The sequence below is a fragment of the Bombina bombina genome, chromosome 5, assembly GCF_027579735.1.
Source record: "Bombina bombina isolate aBomBom1 chromosome 5, aBomBom1.pri, whole genome shotgun sequence".
NCBI classification, from domain to species: domain Eukaryota; kingdom Metazoa; phylum Chordata; class Amphibia; order Anura; family Bombinatoridae; genus Bombina; species Bombina bombina.
Genome location: NC_069503.1, coordinates 578440923 through 578457835, shown reverse-complemented (window position 1 = coordinate 578457835; position 16913 = coordinate 578440923). Strand labels below are relative to the sequence as shown.

Here is a 16913-nt window from a genome sequence, read left to right as displayed (position 1 = left end):
ACAGACCACCCAAATGAAGAACAACACGGGGTGTCAAAAAAAGTGAAACATAAAATTAAATTAAAATAAGACAAGATAAAATCAATAAGTCCATATAATGGACACGGAAGTTACAACATAATGATAAGAGGGCCACATATGGATCTTCCATAAGGGCAATATAGGACAGAGGATCAAACATTATCATCAGTAATATTGTGCTCATAGATCAATCTAATGTACTCGAAATATAGAAATAAATAAAAAGAAAAAATAAATAAAAATAAATATAAAAAGAAAAGAAAAGAAAAAATAAAGAGAAAAAATAGAAAAGAGAAAAAGGAGAAAGAAGAAGAGGAATGAAAAACTGAACCAGACAAAGAGAGAGAAAGAAAAAGTAGAAAAAGAAAAGAACAATCATTGAATGAAAAAGATGTAAAACAAATAGAAAAGGAAAATGAATAGAGAGAGATAGAGGAATAGAGAAATAGATGGGGAGGAGCGAGAAGAATAAAGACTTATGGATCATGAACTCTCAGTGATGTGAACCTCAAAGTTCATATAACCTGGACCTCAAAGTTCATAGATAACATTGCCATCCTGTGTAGGTATTGAGACCCCTGGGGCTGAGGGTACCCAGTTCATAGATCCATCTTGATTCTTTGCGTAGTAGCATGTTATCTCTGTCTCCTCCCCTCCGTGGAATCGGTACGTGGTCGATCAGTCGAAATCTCAGGTCATTGACGGTGTGGCCTGCCTCCAAGAAATGTCTTGCCACCGGCTGGTCTGCCTTTTTATTTCTTATGGCCAAGCGAATGCTGGACCTATGGTTGGCCATCCTCGTCCTAGCATCGTCAGTTGTTTTGCCAATGTAAAATTTTCCGCAGGGGCAATTCAGAAGATATATTACGAATTGAGTGGTGCAAGTTAGATAGTACTTGATCTCGTATGTCTTGTTGCTTTCCGGATGACGAAAGTGAGAGCCAGTAATCATCCCACTGCAAGTCACGCAGCTAATACAGCGATAGCACCCTTTCTTGTTTGTCTTCAGCCATGTCCGTACACCCCCTTCAGGGTTGACGTCTGCTTTAACAAGATGATCTCTCAAGTTCCTTCCTCGTCTGAACCCTATCCTCGGTGCCTTCCAATTCTTGAAAGGCAGCGTGTGATCTGCTTCAATCAGTTTCCATTCTTCTTTAATGGTATGGGTTAATGGTATGATCTCCGGTGAGTATGTGGTCACGAAAGTGAGTTGATCATCTTGTTTAGATGTAGTCTCCTCTCCTGAATCCACAGCTGATAGCACACATGATTTCATCTCCAGCAGATCCTTTTGCCTATATCCTCTTTCAATGAATCGCTGTGTCATGTCCCGTAGTTGTTCTTCGCACAGTATCTCATTGGTATTATTTCTGATCACCCGTTGGTACTGGGCCTTGGGGATATTGTGTATAAGGCTGGGTTGGTGGCAACTTCTGGCGTGCAGTAATGAATTTCGGTCAGTGGCTTTGCGGAATAGAGTTGTGCCCAGTCTCCCATCCACTTTAAAGACCCTAACGTCCAAGTAGTCCACCGTGGAATGGCTGATTGTATGGGTAAATTTAATAGGACTCTCAAGGGTATTCAGATGCTTAATCCATCGTATTAGACTATCTTCTCCATCTGACCATATCAGAAACAAGTCGTCTATATATCGACAGTAATACCTGATGTTGTCGTTATTGAAGACCTTCATGATGGATGTTTCATACAGTGCCATAAACAGATTGGCCAGCGATGGGGCCACATTGGACCCCATCGCTGTCCCTGAAATCTGTAAATAAAATGTAGAGTCGAATAGAAAATAGTTTTCCATAAGGCATAGTGAGAGGAGACAGATGAGTACCTCTTCTGATGGGCCAATGTAGGCTGCCTTCCTAAGTGCCTGTGTAACAGCTGTGATGCCATCTTGATGGGGGATGACCGTGTAAAGGCTAGACACATCGAGAGTGACCAGAAGGTCTCCATCAGTAATATTCTCCAACTTCTTGATGCCCGTGATGAAGTCATTCGAATCACGTATATATGATGGCATAGATTGAACCAGAGGCTGTAGGTAATGATCGACAAACTGTGCTAATGGTTGGAGTAGCGAACCCCTCGCTGAGACAATGGGTCTCCCTGGGGGGTTATTGGCATTTTTATGCACCTTAGGTAGAGTATACAACAAGGGGATTATTGGATGTTCACGGCATAAAAAATTGTAATCTTGTTGTGTAGTAAGTGCCCTTTCTTTAAACTCCATTAGTATGGTGTCAATTTTCCGCTTAAGCTTCAATGGTGGATCACCCCTGAGTGGCATGTACGTCTTCTTATCAGAAAGTTGTCCAAGGATTTCTTTCTTATAGTATGTGGTATCCAGCAGGACTATCGCCCCACCCTTATCGGCTGGGCGGATCACTATTGAGGTGTCTTCTTTCAAGGATTTAAGGGCTGTCCTCTCACTCTTAGTGAGGTTGTCTCTAATTCTCATTTTTGGTCTATCCTTAATGGATTTGGTGAGAAAATTTGTAAGAGTGTGGATAGTGGAGTTGTTGGAGGAGGGGTCAAAAGAACCCTTAGCTCTAAATGCACATTCTTGTTCCTGATCATAGTTGAAAAATTCTCTAAGTCTTAAGTTTCTGCCAAATCTCTGAATGTCTATATAGGCATCAAACTCATTAATCCCCATGGATGGCACGAAGGATAGGCCCTTATTCAATAAGCTCAACTCAGACTCAGTCAAAGTGCGTGAACTGATATTGATCACGATATTTTCTATATTCTCCGTTGTTGGTGGCGGCGGGCAATGCCCCCCCGCCTCGTGTGTGGCCTCCGCCTCTTCCTAAAAAACGGTTGGCTGTTAGATGAGCCGCCAATGGAGGTAAAGCTGCTCGATTGACTTGCAGTGGGATGATTACTGGCTCTCACTTTCGTCATCCGGAAAGCAACAAGACATACGAGATCAAGTACTATCTAACTTGCACCACTCAATTCGTAATATATCTTCTGAATTGCCCCTGCGGAAAATTTTACATTGGCAAAACAACTGACGATGCTAGGACGAGGATGGCCAACCATAGGTCCAGCATTCGCTTGGCCATAAGAAATAAAAAGGCAGACCAGCCAGTGGCAAGACATTTATTGGAGGCAGGCCACACCGTCAATGACCTGAGATTTCGACTGATCGACCACGTACCGATTCCACGGAGGGGAGGAGACAGAGATAACATGCTACTACGCAAAGAATCAAGATGGATCTATGAACTGGGTACCCTCAGCCCCAGGGGTCTCAATACCCACACAGGATGGCAATGTTATCTATGAACTTTGAGGTCCAGGTTATATGAACTTTGAGGTTCACATCACTGAGAGTTCATGATCCATAAGTCTTTATTCTTCTCTCTCCTCCCCATCTATTTCTCTATTCTTCTATTTCTCTCTATTCATTTTCCTTTTCTATTTGTTTTACATCTTTTTCATTCAATGATTGTTCTTTTCTTTTTCTTTTTCTACTTTTTCTTTCTTTCTCTCTCTTTGTCTGGTTCAGTTTTTCATTCTTCTTCTTCTTTCTCCTTTTTCTCTTTTCTATTTTTTCTCTTTATTTTTTCTTTTTATTTTATTTTTCTTTATTTTTTCTTTATTTCTATATTTCGAGTACATTAGATTGATCTATGAGCACAATATTACTGATGATAATGTTTGATCCTCTGTCCTATATTGCCCTTATGGAAGATCCATATGTGGCCCTCTTATCATTATGTTGTAACTTCCCTGTCCATTATATGGACTTATTGATTTTATCTTGTCTTATTTTAATTTAATTTTATGTTTCACTTTTTTTGACACCCCGTGTTGTTCTTCATTTGGGTGGTCTGTCTCACTCCAAACTGACATTCAGGGCTATTTTGATTGACAGATAGAAACATTTTGTTTTAAAGTTTGCAATGATGACACCAAGGGATGACAGTGATATACAGCTGACTTATGGATATCATCCATTATGGGTCGATAATGGCTGTCTTTTATTGTGTTAGAGTTGTCTTATTTCCCTCTGTTTGTTTTATTATTTGGCTTTATTTTTTGTATATATTTTATTTTAGGTTGGTGACTGATGCACTGGAGGTGAGCCTGTATTCAGTTAGCTCATGCATAGAGATGGATCAAAATTACACTTAGGTGTCGACATGAGATGAAGCACGTATATTTATATATTTTTTTAGTGCCGGTCTGATAATGCTACTCTCTCTTTGTATGTTAATGTCTGCATTTGATGAGAACATAGCCAGTGCCAACCACAAACAGGTGAGTGGTAACGGTAAGAATTTGCTAGGTGCGCTCATCAGTCATAGTGTGACACATAGACACGGTTAATACTCGGCAATGTTTTGATACGCCCATATGGGGGCGGACACACTACTGATAGGATAGTTTACGGCATTGTATTTACCTTTGACAGGACGACTATAGCTGAAGAACTGAGTGCGGCACTCACAGGGCTCACATATTGGTTTTAATCTGCGTGTATAGAGTTACAACGCTGATTCTGTAAGACACTGATTGTCTGGTATCTGTGCTACCTGAGAAGCTTGAGATGGTAGATTCAGATCAGTTTCGGCTACATATTTAGATTTAACACTGGTGACTTAAGGGCGGCCTCACTATTTTGTTTATTACAGACATGCAGCGATCTGGGGAGCGCTATATTTGAGAGTAAGTTAAATGGGATATGTTTAGCTTTTAGAGGCAATATATGTCCCTAGTGACAGGTGGGCGTAGCTTGAACGCATGTAGCTATGACATATCTGGCACTGGGTGCCATAGTGTCGCTGATTGGTGCTACTATGATCTCCAAAAGCTAGAACACTGCTGGTTGGTGGGATTACGATCTCCATGGGCCAGGGCGACAATGATTGGTTGAATTACGATCCCCTTCTTTCACTGTCGATTTACTGTTTTGTTTACAGTTTTAATGATATTTAGCTGACTTTTATGTGTGGTTGGATTGAGATTGCCCCCCCCTCTTTATTGGCAACACGGAGTTTCATGTTTAAATTACTTTTCTACTATCCACTTGAATCACTATATACACTAGTTTTGTATTATAGATAGCTATTGGTCACTTTGTAAGGTGTGTCATGTAACTTTGGCCATGATTGGTCAATCACGTGGGGAGGGCAGTTTGGTGCCTATTTAAGGCCTGCATTTTCACATTGTTAATTTGTCAGAGGAAGGGACTGTTACTGTCCCGAAACGTCACTAGTTTGAATTAAAACTTTTTGTCACAGTTGGAACTGTTCAGTGAGTGCTTCTTTGCTACATTCTATTATTAACCTTATAGCACCCTGACAAGCTGCAAAAGTTGGTGAGAGTGCACTTACACCACTGCTTGGAATATATATATATATATATATATATATATACACACATACACACACATACACACATACATACATACACACACCCATATATGTATCAATTTTTGGTTGTACCAAAATAAGAAGAAAAAAAAACCAACTCACGAAATGCGGCAAGTCCAAGCATAGGGACCAGTAAGGCGTAATTCCATTTGCTCCCTTCACCTTCATTAGGTGGTATGTTCCACTGTGGTGGATCATTTAAATCATTCATTAGGCTTCAGCTATGAGAGAACAATAAAAATAATATAATGTAATTAAACGAAGAGTAAGAAAAAAATAGAAAAAGAAAAAAAGACCATCCAAGTCAAAGTTGAGAAAAATATTTTTCTATATTCTACAAGAATCATTGCAGTTATTAATTACCTTAATTTAAAAATTCCCTCATGTGTAATATATTGACTTCTTGTTGTATCCTTTTCAGAATCAAAACAGTAACCGCCACTATAATCAGTCAGGATACTTGTGCGAAAAATGATAGTATACTTATTTGCTCTTTTTTCCAAGTCATCTTTTACAGCAGGCTGCCGTTTGAATTTCTTAAAACCATTCAAACATGGAAAACTATAAGAAACATGCTTTACACAGGGATTTTTGCACAGGTTTACATAGGCCTTTAAAAGGTCCAGTAAATACAGTAGATTTGCATAAACAACAAATACATTATAAAAAAAGACAATACGATAGCACTTAGCTTGAACTTCAAATGAGTAGCAGTTTTTTTTTGTGTGACAGACTTCAAAATTATGTCTATTTCCACTCCCTCTGTACCATGTGACAGCCATCAGCCAATCACAAATGCATATAAGTATATTCTGTGAATTATTGCACCTGCTCAGTAGGAGCTGGTGACTCAGAAAGTGTAAATATAAAAAGACTGTGCACATTTTGTTAATAGAAGTTAATTGGAAAGTTGTTTAAAATTGCCTCCTCTATCTGAATCATGAAAGTTTAATTTTGACGAGTGTCCCTTTAATGAAAGTAGAATGTAAACGGCCAATACTGAAGGACAACGCGCTAGCTAACTGATTTAATATGTGTGGTGCCTGCCTAGAGTGCCTGAATTTCGTTAAACTGTAATATAAATTAAAGACATGCAGGCAATTTACAATTTCATATAATTCAATGTAATTAACATTTTAACCAATAGAGACAGCACACAATAGCAATTATTTACATCATTCATATATAATTACACATACGTTTATGTAACATATTTAAAATAAAAAATATTTTTACACATATAAGCCCCAGTATGAACTATACAATGTATATTTAACAAAATATACAATAAAGCATTTAAAAAGGACTTCCGCTATAAAACAAAGATTCCTAAAAACAGAATCCACACTGATGACAAGTGGGCCAGACCACTGAACATAACTTGGCTTGACCATTTCATAGCAGCAGTGTTTGTTACAATGATATACATGTAGTGATAAAGTCACATGCACGCTCCTAAACCTACCAAAGTATGCTCTCATGGAAAGTAGCTAAACGTTTTAATAAATTATAACAGTATATTTGATAATTTAGTAAAAGAAGTAGTTTGGAAAGTTTTCATCCAATTCAAGACAGAAAAGAAAAAAGTTGCAAATTGCAAGGTTTTAGTGGAGATTTGCAATCCAAAAATGATTCTACACAAAAAATAAACATTACAGTTTATGTGGATATTTGTAGATAAGTTATTTGATGATTGTGAGCGACCCCATAATGAAAAGTGGCTACCCTTGTCTACTCCGGTAACAAGTCCTGATTGGCTCATCAAAGAAAGGCAAGTGATGGATGGAGTTTGGCTTTTGAAAAACAATTCCAGTAAATAACATGGTCAATGCATTTAAAACATTTTCAAACTGTCCCACTAAATCTTGTAATTACAAAATGTTTATTGTCCTTTTAAAAGTGTGTATTTATACCCAAAAGCGATTTGTAAATTATGATATATATATATATATATATATATATATATATATATATATATATATACACACATACACATATACAATGCCTTGCAAAAGTATTCATCTATTTTGTAACATTACAGCCTTAAGTTCAATGTTTTATTAATCTGAATTTTATGTGATGGAATCAGAACATAATAGTCTAAGTTAGTGAAGTGAAATGAGAAAAATATATACATAAAACTATTTTTTAGAAATAGAAAACAGAAAATTGGCATGCGCGTATGTATTCACCCCCTTTGTTATGAAGCCCAAAAAAAGCTCTGGTGCAACCAATTACCTTCAGAAGTCACATAATTAGTGAAATGATATCCACCTGTGTGCAATCTAAGTGTCACATGATCTGTCATTACATATACACACCATTTTTTAAAGGCCCCAGAGGCTGCCACACCTAAGCAAGAGGCACCACTAACCAAACACTGCCATGAAGACCAAGGAACTCTCCAAACAAGTAAGGGACAATGTTGTTGAGAAGTACAAGTCAGGGTTAGGTTATAAAAAAATATCCAAATCTTTGATGATCCCCAGGAGCACCATCAAATCTATCATAACCAAATGGAAAGAGCATGTTACAACAGCAAACCTACCAAGAGACGGCTGCCCACCAAAACTCACGGACCGGGCAAGGAGGGCTTTAATCAGAGAGGCAGCATAGAGACCTAGGGTAACCCTGGAGGAGCTGCAGAGTTCCACAACAGAGACTAGAGTATCTGTACATAGGACGACAATAAGCTGTACGCTCCATAGAGTTGGGCTTTATGGCAGAGTGGCCAGAAGAAAGCCATTACTTTCAGCAAAAAAACAAAATGGCACATTTTGAGTTTGCGAAAAGGCATGTGGGAGACTCCCAAAATGTATGGAGGAAGGTGCTCTAGTCTGATGAGACTAAAATTTAACTTTTCGGCCATCAAAGAAAACGCTATGTCTGGCGCAAACCCAACACATCAAATCACCAAAAGAACACCATCCCCACAGTGAAACATGGTGGTGGCAGCACCATGCTGTGGGGATGTTTTTCAGCAGCCGGGACTAGGAAACTGGTCAGAGTTGAGGGAAAGATGGATGGTGCTAAATACAGGGATATTCTTGAGCAAAACCTGTACCACGCTGTGCGTGATTTGAGGCTAGGACGTAGGTTCACCTTCCAGCAGAACAATGACCCCAAACACACTGCTAAAGCAACACTTGAGTGGTTAAAGGGGAAACATGTAAATGTGTTGGAATGGCCTAGTCAAAGTCCAGACCTCAATCCAATAAAAAATCTGTGGTCTGACTTAAAGATTGCTGTTCACAAGCGCAAACCATACAACTTGAAGGAGCTGGAGCAGTTTTGCAAGGAGGAATGGGCAAAAATCCAAGTGTCAAGATGTGGCAAGCTCATATAGACTTATCCAAAGCGACTTGGAGGTGTGATTGCCGCAAAAGGTGGCTCTACGAAGTATTGACTATAGGGGGGTGAATAGTTATGCACATTGACTTTTTCTGTTATTTTGTCCAATTTGTTGTTTGCTTCACAATAAAAAAAAAAACATCTTCTGTAAATTAAATTATGCAAATCCTCAAACAATCCATGTTAATTCCATGTTGTGAGGCAACAAAACACGAAAAATGCCAAGGGGGGTGAATACTTTTGCAAGGCATTGTGTGTGTGTGTGTATATATATATATATATATATATATATATATATATATATATATATATATATATAAAACAACTATATTATAATTATATACAAGCTAAACAGCTAGGTGGTTGACCCTAGGAGGATGGATTCATTGTGGGACTTTGTTGTGTATATATATATATATATATATATATACACACATATATATATACATATATATATATATATATATATATATATACATATATATACATACATATATATACACATACACACACACACAATGTATAGTAAACCAGGCACTCTTGCTTAATTCGAATAAATTCTTTATTATCCGGTACAATCCTGTATTCCCCCCAATGTTTCGGTCCTCACATTGGACCTTTGTCAAGGGTACAAATCTGATCCGGGTCCGGCTATGTGATGTCCAGACCCGGATCAGATTTGTACCCTTGACAAAGGTCCAATGTGAGGACGGAAACGTTGGTAATACCGGATAATAAAGAATTTATTCGAATTAAGCAAGAGTGACTGGTTTACTATACAGTGTGTCTATTTCTATGGACTGAGCACCTGCGGATTTGCACTGCAAAGGAGTGCAGTGGTTTGAGATTATATATATATATATCTATATATCAGGAGACAGCACTCACTGGTCTTGACAATACTGGATTTATTCAGTGACGTTTCGGGGCATACACCCCTTCATCAGACCAAAGTACATAGAATGAAGCAAACATTTATACTGTTCCATAAGACCCTCCCCCAGTGTGAAAATGCGCCAAAATTGTTGCCATGGCAACCACCAAGTGTCAACAAACCCTTTTTGATCTTTAATTGTATCTACCGTTTGCATGATGATTCCCACTTGCTCTGTATATGTACATGGTTGCAATGTTCACTTATTTGGTATATTGTGGTATATTTCATTTGTTTTTTTAATTCATTTGTATGGGGTTTGTTGACACTTGGTGGTTGCCATGGCAACAATTTTGGCGCATTTTCACACTGGGGGAGGGTCTTATGGAACAGTATAAATGTTTGCTTCATTCTATGTACTTTGGTCTGATGAAGGGGTGTATGCCCTGAAACGTCACTGAATAAATCCAGTATTGTCAAGACCAGTGAGTGCTGTCTCCTGATTCCCATATTCTACACCATATTCTAGCACCCTGGCATTTGGAATTAAAGTGTTAGAGTGCACCTGCCACTACCTGATTATATATATATATATATATATATATATACACACACATACATACACACAAGACAAATGTTAACCAAGACAATTGAATAAAATTTTTATTTTAATTTTAATGGGGAAAAATCTATGGGGAAACAGTATTTCAGATTTCAAAGTATTTTCAGTTAGCTGTACATTTATATGATAAATCTTAACATTATGTTTTGCCAATCTGGCACATTTATAAGGATGTCACACAGTCTCATTAAATAAAGTTATGAGAAAATAGTGCTGAAATAGCCATAAAAACACTAAATCCACATGCATTCAGTATGTGCCTCATTCTGTCTTTACCAAAAATTAATAAACTTTAACACAATAACTTTTTTTATAAGCTTTCTTTCACTTCAAATGTTTTCAAATCTTTTATTAAAATAAATGACAATTTAGCCGTACTCCCAAACAGGAAACGTACTATAATCAATAGTACACCTGTGTTCCTAATAAAGGACGCAACGCACACCAATTCTGTAGGCCAATAGGATTGACTTTTTCTCCCTTTATTAGGAACACAGGTGTACTATTGATTATAGTACGTTTCCTGTTTGGGAGTATGGCTACGTGCTGAAGTAAGGTAGGATATTGTGTTTGTGTTCTTTTATATCCTGTTTGCATTTACTCTGCTAATTTATTTTACATAGTGGTGACGATATATTTTTTGACATGCATACTGGTTTGTAGTGTCACACAATTGACCGGAATCGCTAATTATGGCTGTAAGCTTATATTATTTTAATATTTTATTTTATGCTTTACATATCTCTTATAACTGATGTTGTCAGATTGATTGAGCTTAGGCAGATGCTACAGAAAGTACCGTAAGGGTACATATATTTTGTTTTGCTTTATGAGACTATTTTCTAGATGCCTTTAATGAATTAGCCGTTGATTATGTGATATACAAATGGGATATACAGCCTTTTGCCGTGTTTGTGGTATACAACATTGAGGTCTTCCATTGTTGCTATGTTATAAGAGCGAGGGTACATACTTATGCTGCATGGTATCTGTAAATAATTATATGCAATTGGTCTGGCTATATATTATGGGATTATTGATTCTAGTTTATCTATGCATGAGTTTATGAGACTAATTTGGTGCATATTTATTGCATATAGATACATTGTCTCTGTTAGCTTGTTATAACCATACATCGCCGTTTTGGCTTACTGATTGAATTCCTGCACAAACAAATTGTTCAGTCTCTGAGTACAAACAGACTATGCTTGGTCTGGAGGTTGTATTGGACTAGGGGGTCTGATGCTTTTTAGTGATCACTGTTCTGACTACCGGTTCTTCATTACACCATTATATGCATAGTTTATGTTTAGTGCATGTACAGGCTAATCTGCATAGACATTTGAAACATATGAGTTTGCAACATGACTATAGACATTTGCATATTACTGTGTACAACAATGTGTTTATTAATTTAGATATTCTGTTCTAACCCTGTGAGTCTGGCCTACTAACTTCCTTTATTGCCTATAGCTAGAGTGAATTTGCATTTATGAGTCTACCCAGCTCCTTTTTGCTATGTCCAGAGTTTCTCTTTATCCTTTTGTGTTTTTAATTTACTCTAATATAAACAATGGTGTTGGGTGTTTTTGTTTTCACTGCTGTTTGTAAATTTTGTGTGCATATATATATATTTGTTTTCTTTTCTCCTACAGATTAATTTTGTCTTGAAGAAGGCTCTCATGTGAGCCGAAACGTCGACTGTCTTTGATGACTCATTTATACTCTGAATAAAACGATTTCTTTAAAATACCCTGAGAGTGCCCTTCATGCCCAAGCTTTAATATATATATATATATATATATATATATATATATATACACACACACACACAACACACACACACATTTGTAAGTATTGCTAAAATGTCTCATTATCTGCAGAAATATTTGACAAAGTTGAATATCTATACCAAAAAAATTACTGCAAGAACTACTTTGTGGGAAAAGGTTGCTAGATGCGAGGGGTAGCTTTTTTTTTGGGGGGGGGGGCGGGAGAGATAGGGAATGAAGTAAGGAACCAGAAGAATAGTGATTTTTATAGAAATCATTGCACCTTCCCAACTAGCCTTTACATCAGGGGTATCAAGCTCATTGTATCTGCGGACCACAGGCAAAGTGTTCTCCCATGAGAGCCTCTTAAACTGGTTATACTAGAAGCTGGAAGTGACATTTACCCAAGTAGTAGTGCATTATGGGAGTTGTATACAGTGTGTATATCTCATGAGTGCCAAGTGAAGTGATCATTCTTGAACTGAATAAAAAGTGACATTTATCCAAGCAGTACATAATGGGAGTCTACATGCTTGTCTTTATATTTATCTTGTGAGTGCCTGCATATGACATCAGTTTGTTTTAACCTAAATTATATTAGGCACGTTATTTGTTTTGCAGTTGACAGTGCGCTTGCAAAAACAATAACTACTTAGTATCGTGTGCTTTATCTATCAGAATGTGGCTATAAGAAAATAATTATTTTAAACATGCAGACTAACTTCAACTGACCGTTGCAACTACCCTACTACTACCCCCAATCTAGTTAGTGACGTCACATATACACCAGGTATCCCACTCACCCGCTCAGGTCGCTCACCACACATAACCTGCCGCTCAGGCCACACCCACTTTAAGATCTTCCCTTCCCTCTAATCCGAAGCAGTACTGCTTGGGCACTAAGGAAGCGCCATAAAGCCCCGCCTCTTTGGGTCTATATAAACCATAATAATGTTTTTATTCAATACAGGCCTTGCAGAGGTCATTAAGATGATGTGACGCAGGGGAGTAACACACCCCTCCATATTAGATGTAACTAAAAGAAAACTTTCAAAATATAATAAAAAAATTGTAATCAATATCTCATTACACTCACTGGCAAAGTCATTATTAAATTATAAAAATTCATAGGTAATTGTACATAAATAATATGTAAACTATGACACTGTCAATGTTTACAATAAAGTTTATTTAAAAAAAAAATAAAAAAAAATAGGCGGAGCATTTGCGTCACGTTCTGTACTTGCGCTTTACGCGTTGTCTGAGTTTTTACAGTAGCCACTACTAGCCAAGTTCTAAGGGTAACATGGCAGCACTGAAGGTAGCAGCTTCTAGGCTTCTGAGGAGTAAGCTGGTGCCAGGGGTGAGTTTATCTGAATAATGCAGTGATAAAACTGCTATATGTGAAAAGCTGCTACGTGTAATTTGTTATAATTAATATTATAATGATAGTCGACGATGCTTAATGTTGGTTGTGTAAGTAACGGGGGCGGTGCCTTTTGACTCGCGGGAGGAACCAATTTAAAGGTTACGTCCTATCTGATACTTTGGTTGGAAAATATATCGTCACGTGTTACATTTTTATCTGTCACGTGACTGATATAACAGCCCCGTTCCCGTCCTCTAGCGAGCCTTCTTCCTGTGATTGGATATAATAACGTAGAGTGTCGCTAAAAGTCACGCCTACTGCGCGTACTTGAGGGTGACCTAGGACTGTAGGACACATAGTTATAAAATAGGAATCTGCCTTGTTGATGGCAACTTGCTCTTAAGATGTATAACAATGTATTTTTTATGGCGTAATATCAGTGTGGTTTTTTTTTTATTGGAGAATACATTTTATTATAAGGGATAGTATATTTTTCTTTAGTGCAAATATAATGATTAGCAAGGCCGCCATTAGAAATTTTTGGGCCTCTTACTTAAAGTGAAGGTCCATTTTGATGAATTAGTGCCCGGTTTTTAATAAACCAATTAAAAACAAGGGCACTTTAATTTAATCAAAATTGACGTTTCACTGTTTTCTTAAAAAACGTACCTTTTAATCCAGAATGCCGCTCCAGCGATTCCCCCGGCCGTCAGAAGCCTCTGCAGATGTCAGAAATGACGAATCATGCTTCCTCCAATCACAGCTTCCCCCCCGGTGGAATCTTGGCCTGATGCAACGCTGTGATTGGAGGAAGCCGTATTTGTTATTTTGGACCCGAAAAGACGTCTTGCGACGGGCTGAGGAAATGCTGGAGCGGCTGCCAGGATTAAAAGGTAAGTTTTTGAAGAAAACGGTGAAATGTCAATTTTGATGAATTAAAGTGCCCTTCTTTTTAATAGATTTATTAAAAAAAACGGACACTAATTCATCAAAATGGACCTTCACTTTAAGCATTGATCAGCCCCCCCCCCCCCCCTTTGACGTGCTATTTTTGGCCTAATGACTAAAACGTATATGCACTTTATTCTTAAGTGCAGTCAAACTTTGAAATGTTTTAAAGGTAGTAACACACAGACACACATAAGGATTCACATATAGACACTTTAGCAGAGACGCAAAGAAACACACACACAATCTGACACAGACACTCAGCATTGGTTTACATCGACCTGACAAGTAATGAGGTAGACTGCAGTTTTGTAAAAAAAAAGGAGATTTACAAGACAAAATATGGAGTTCTGATTATCTTTTTGTCAAGGAAGATGCCAAGCCAACTAAATGATAACAGCATGTAGTGGCTGAAAGGAAGGGCCCTGAACTAATAATTTAAAGGGACAGTCAACAGCAGAATTTTTGTTGTTTATAAAGATAGATAATCCCTTTTATTATCCAATTCCCCAGTTTTGCATAACCAACACTGTTATATTTTATCCAATTAGTGCAGTGTCTGCCACAAGCCACGGGCGTGATCACACTGTTATCTATATAGGTCACATGAACTAGCTTTCCCCTGTTGTGAAAAGCAAATAAAAAATGTGATAAGAGGCGGCCTTCAAGGGCTTAGAAATTATCATATGAGCCTTCCTAGGTTTAGCTTTCAACTAAGAATACCAAAAGAACAAAGCAAATTTGGTGATAAAAGTAAATTGGAAAACTGTTTAAAATTACATGGCCTATTTGAAACATGAAAACTTTTTTTGGACTTGACTGTCCCTTTAAAGGTTAAGTGGGGGATTGGGGACTTTCGGAAAGGTCTCATTAGTCTCAAAGTCTGTAGAAAGATGTGAATAATCAGTAGTAAGGTCAAAATGTCCTAATAAGGAACAGACAATGGATACACACAAACTTGCACATACATCCAAGGAAACGCCTAAAGAGACAGCCTCAGAAAACACACAAAGACATAGACATACACACAGTCACACCCACAGAAAACACACACACAGACATACATACACACACACCCTCATAGAGACATCCACAGAAAATTCAGAAAGACAGACACACAAACCCTCACAGAGAGACCCACAGAAAAAAATACATACAAACTCATAGAGGCACCAACAAAAGCACAAAGACATAAACACAGACACCCACAGAAACATTCACAGGAGGTAAACATTTTTTTGCACATTACAATCCCCCAAATCAACAGTGTGTGACATGGATAAAAAAATAGCATATGTTAAGAAATCATTTTTTAAAGAATCATATTTGTAAATGTGCAAACAAAAATACTTCTGTGAATTCAAAATTGTACATTATTGATCTGTCAGAATGCGTAGATGAAGAAAAGTACTTTTGAAAGGTTGATATATGTTTGGGTCCCCCCCCCCATTTTCCCCACCCAAGAGCACCACTTTAAATTTGTCAGCTGTATTTATGTATTTAAAAAAATGCTGTACTCTATGTGGTCTTGCTGGAACCATAAGCTGTGGTACTCAGTCTCATACCATTAGATCTGGTTAAATGCAGGATTTAGGCTTGTTTGTATGCATTTCAAAATTAAGTCAGCTGTAGTGTAAACTGAACAGTGTTAAGTTAACTTGTCTCATTTCAAACACTGAGCAATCTTAGCCTGAGAGTAACTGTTACAAACTGCTGTTTGTAACTGGCCCTTTAAATGAAAAATTGCCCTGCTTCCCTGGATTTTGGAGAAGCCTATTTGCCAGCCTCCTTCCACATGACTATGGCCCCTGGAAGATTGTGCCCCTGAGGACATATTGACTTTTGTTGGGTGTGTGTGGCCCTTTAAGAACCATCTGGGGACATATTGTGACTTTGATGAACAATGCCCCTTTAAGACTATGTCCCCAGACCTGTGAAATGACTTGTCCCTGGCTTTCTCCCACTTGGTTCAGTTTCATTGTGTGCCATTAAGAGTTAAATTTTGTTCAGCTTCAAGAAACCTATTCTAAATACAAGTCTGCTGGGATTAGCTCTAATTAGGTTTAGGGATCAACTTTCCCATTGTCTAATCAGACTAGTATTGATAAGGTGGACTGCATTGTTTTATTGTGTGTAATGTTATCTGCTGAAGTAAATGTTGTGGCCTGTCAAAGGGAGTGTCTCTCTATCTAATATCAAATGTGTGATGGGGGATTTTATGCCTCCCCCTGAGAGTGTCCTGTTTGCATGTAACCTGAATAAAAGCAGGCTGTGTGCTCCAGCACATCAGACCTATGTTGACCCTCTAACTTGAAGCTTTGACTCATGTTTGTAGGGGACAGCTTCAGCTAATATCACTACAGGGATTGCTGACTATGGTGCTGATGATTCTTTGGTGAGCGCTAGGAGCATCCTTTTCTACGGTCCAACTTCCAGCCAGCCTGGAGGCAACCGTAACAGTAACATTTTATGCAGTTGTAAAAATCTTAGATAAAATGCCTCCTGGCATCTGGAAAGTCCTTGCATAAGGGGGCAGTAAACTGTAATGTAATTAAAATAT

General features: G+C 37.9%; 2 protein-coding genes across 3 annotated transcripts in view; one reads left to right on the top strand and one right to left on the bottom strand.

Annotated features, from left to right (window-relative positions):
• Window positions 1-13015, bottom strand: part of CCDC127 (coiled-coil domain containing 127) — a 46214-nt gene extending 33199 nt beyond the window's left edge. The window contains exons 1-2 of one of the 2 annotated variants that reach the window (XM_053714529.1): window positions 12840-13015; window positions 5520-5638 (exon numbers count right to left, since the gene is read on the bottom strand). In XM_053714529.1, coding sequence (XP_053570504.1) covers window positions 5520-5628 — 109 coding nt within the window. In that variant the 5' untranslated portion in view covers window positions 5629-5638; window positions 12840-13015. Of the gene's footprint in view, window positions 1-5519; window positions 5639-5780; window positions 5951-12839 lie in introns of those variants that run through there. The other variant, XM_053714530.1, reaches the window with a different exon arrangement.
• A 241-nt stretch (window positions 13016-13256) lies between these two features.
• Window positions 13257-16913, top strand: part of LOC128660602 (succinate dehydrogenase [ubiquinone] flavoprotein subunit B, mitochondrial) — a 76962-nt gene continuing 73305 nt past the window's right edge. The window contains exon 1 of the mRNA XM_053714528.1: window positions 13257-13399. Within this exon, the coding sequence (XP_053570503.1) occupies window positions 13343-13399 (57 nt within the window). The 5' untranslated portion in view covers window positions 13257-13342. The remainder of the gene's footprint in view (window positions 13400-16913) is intronic.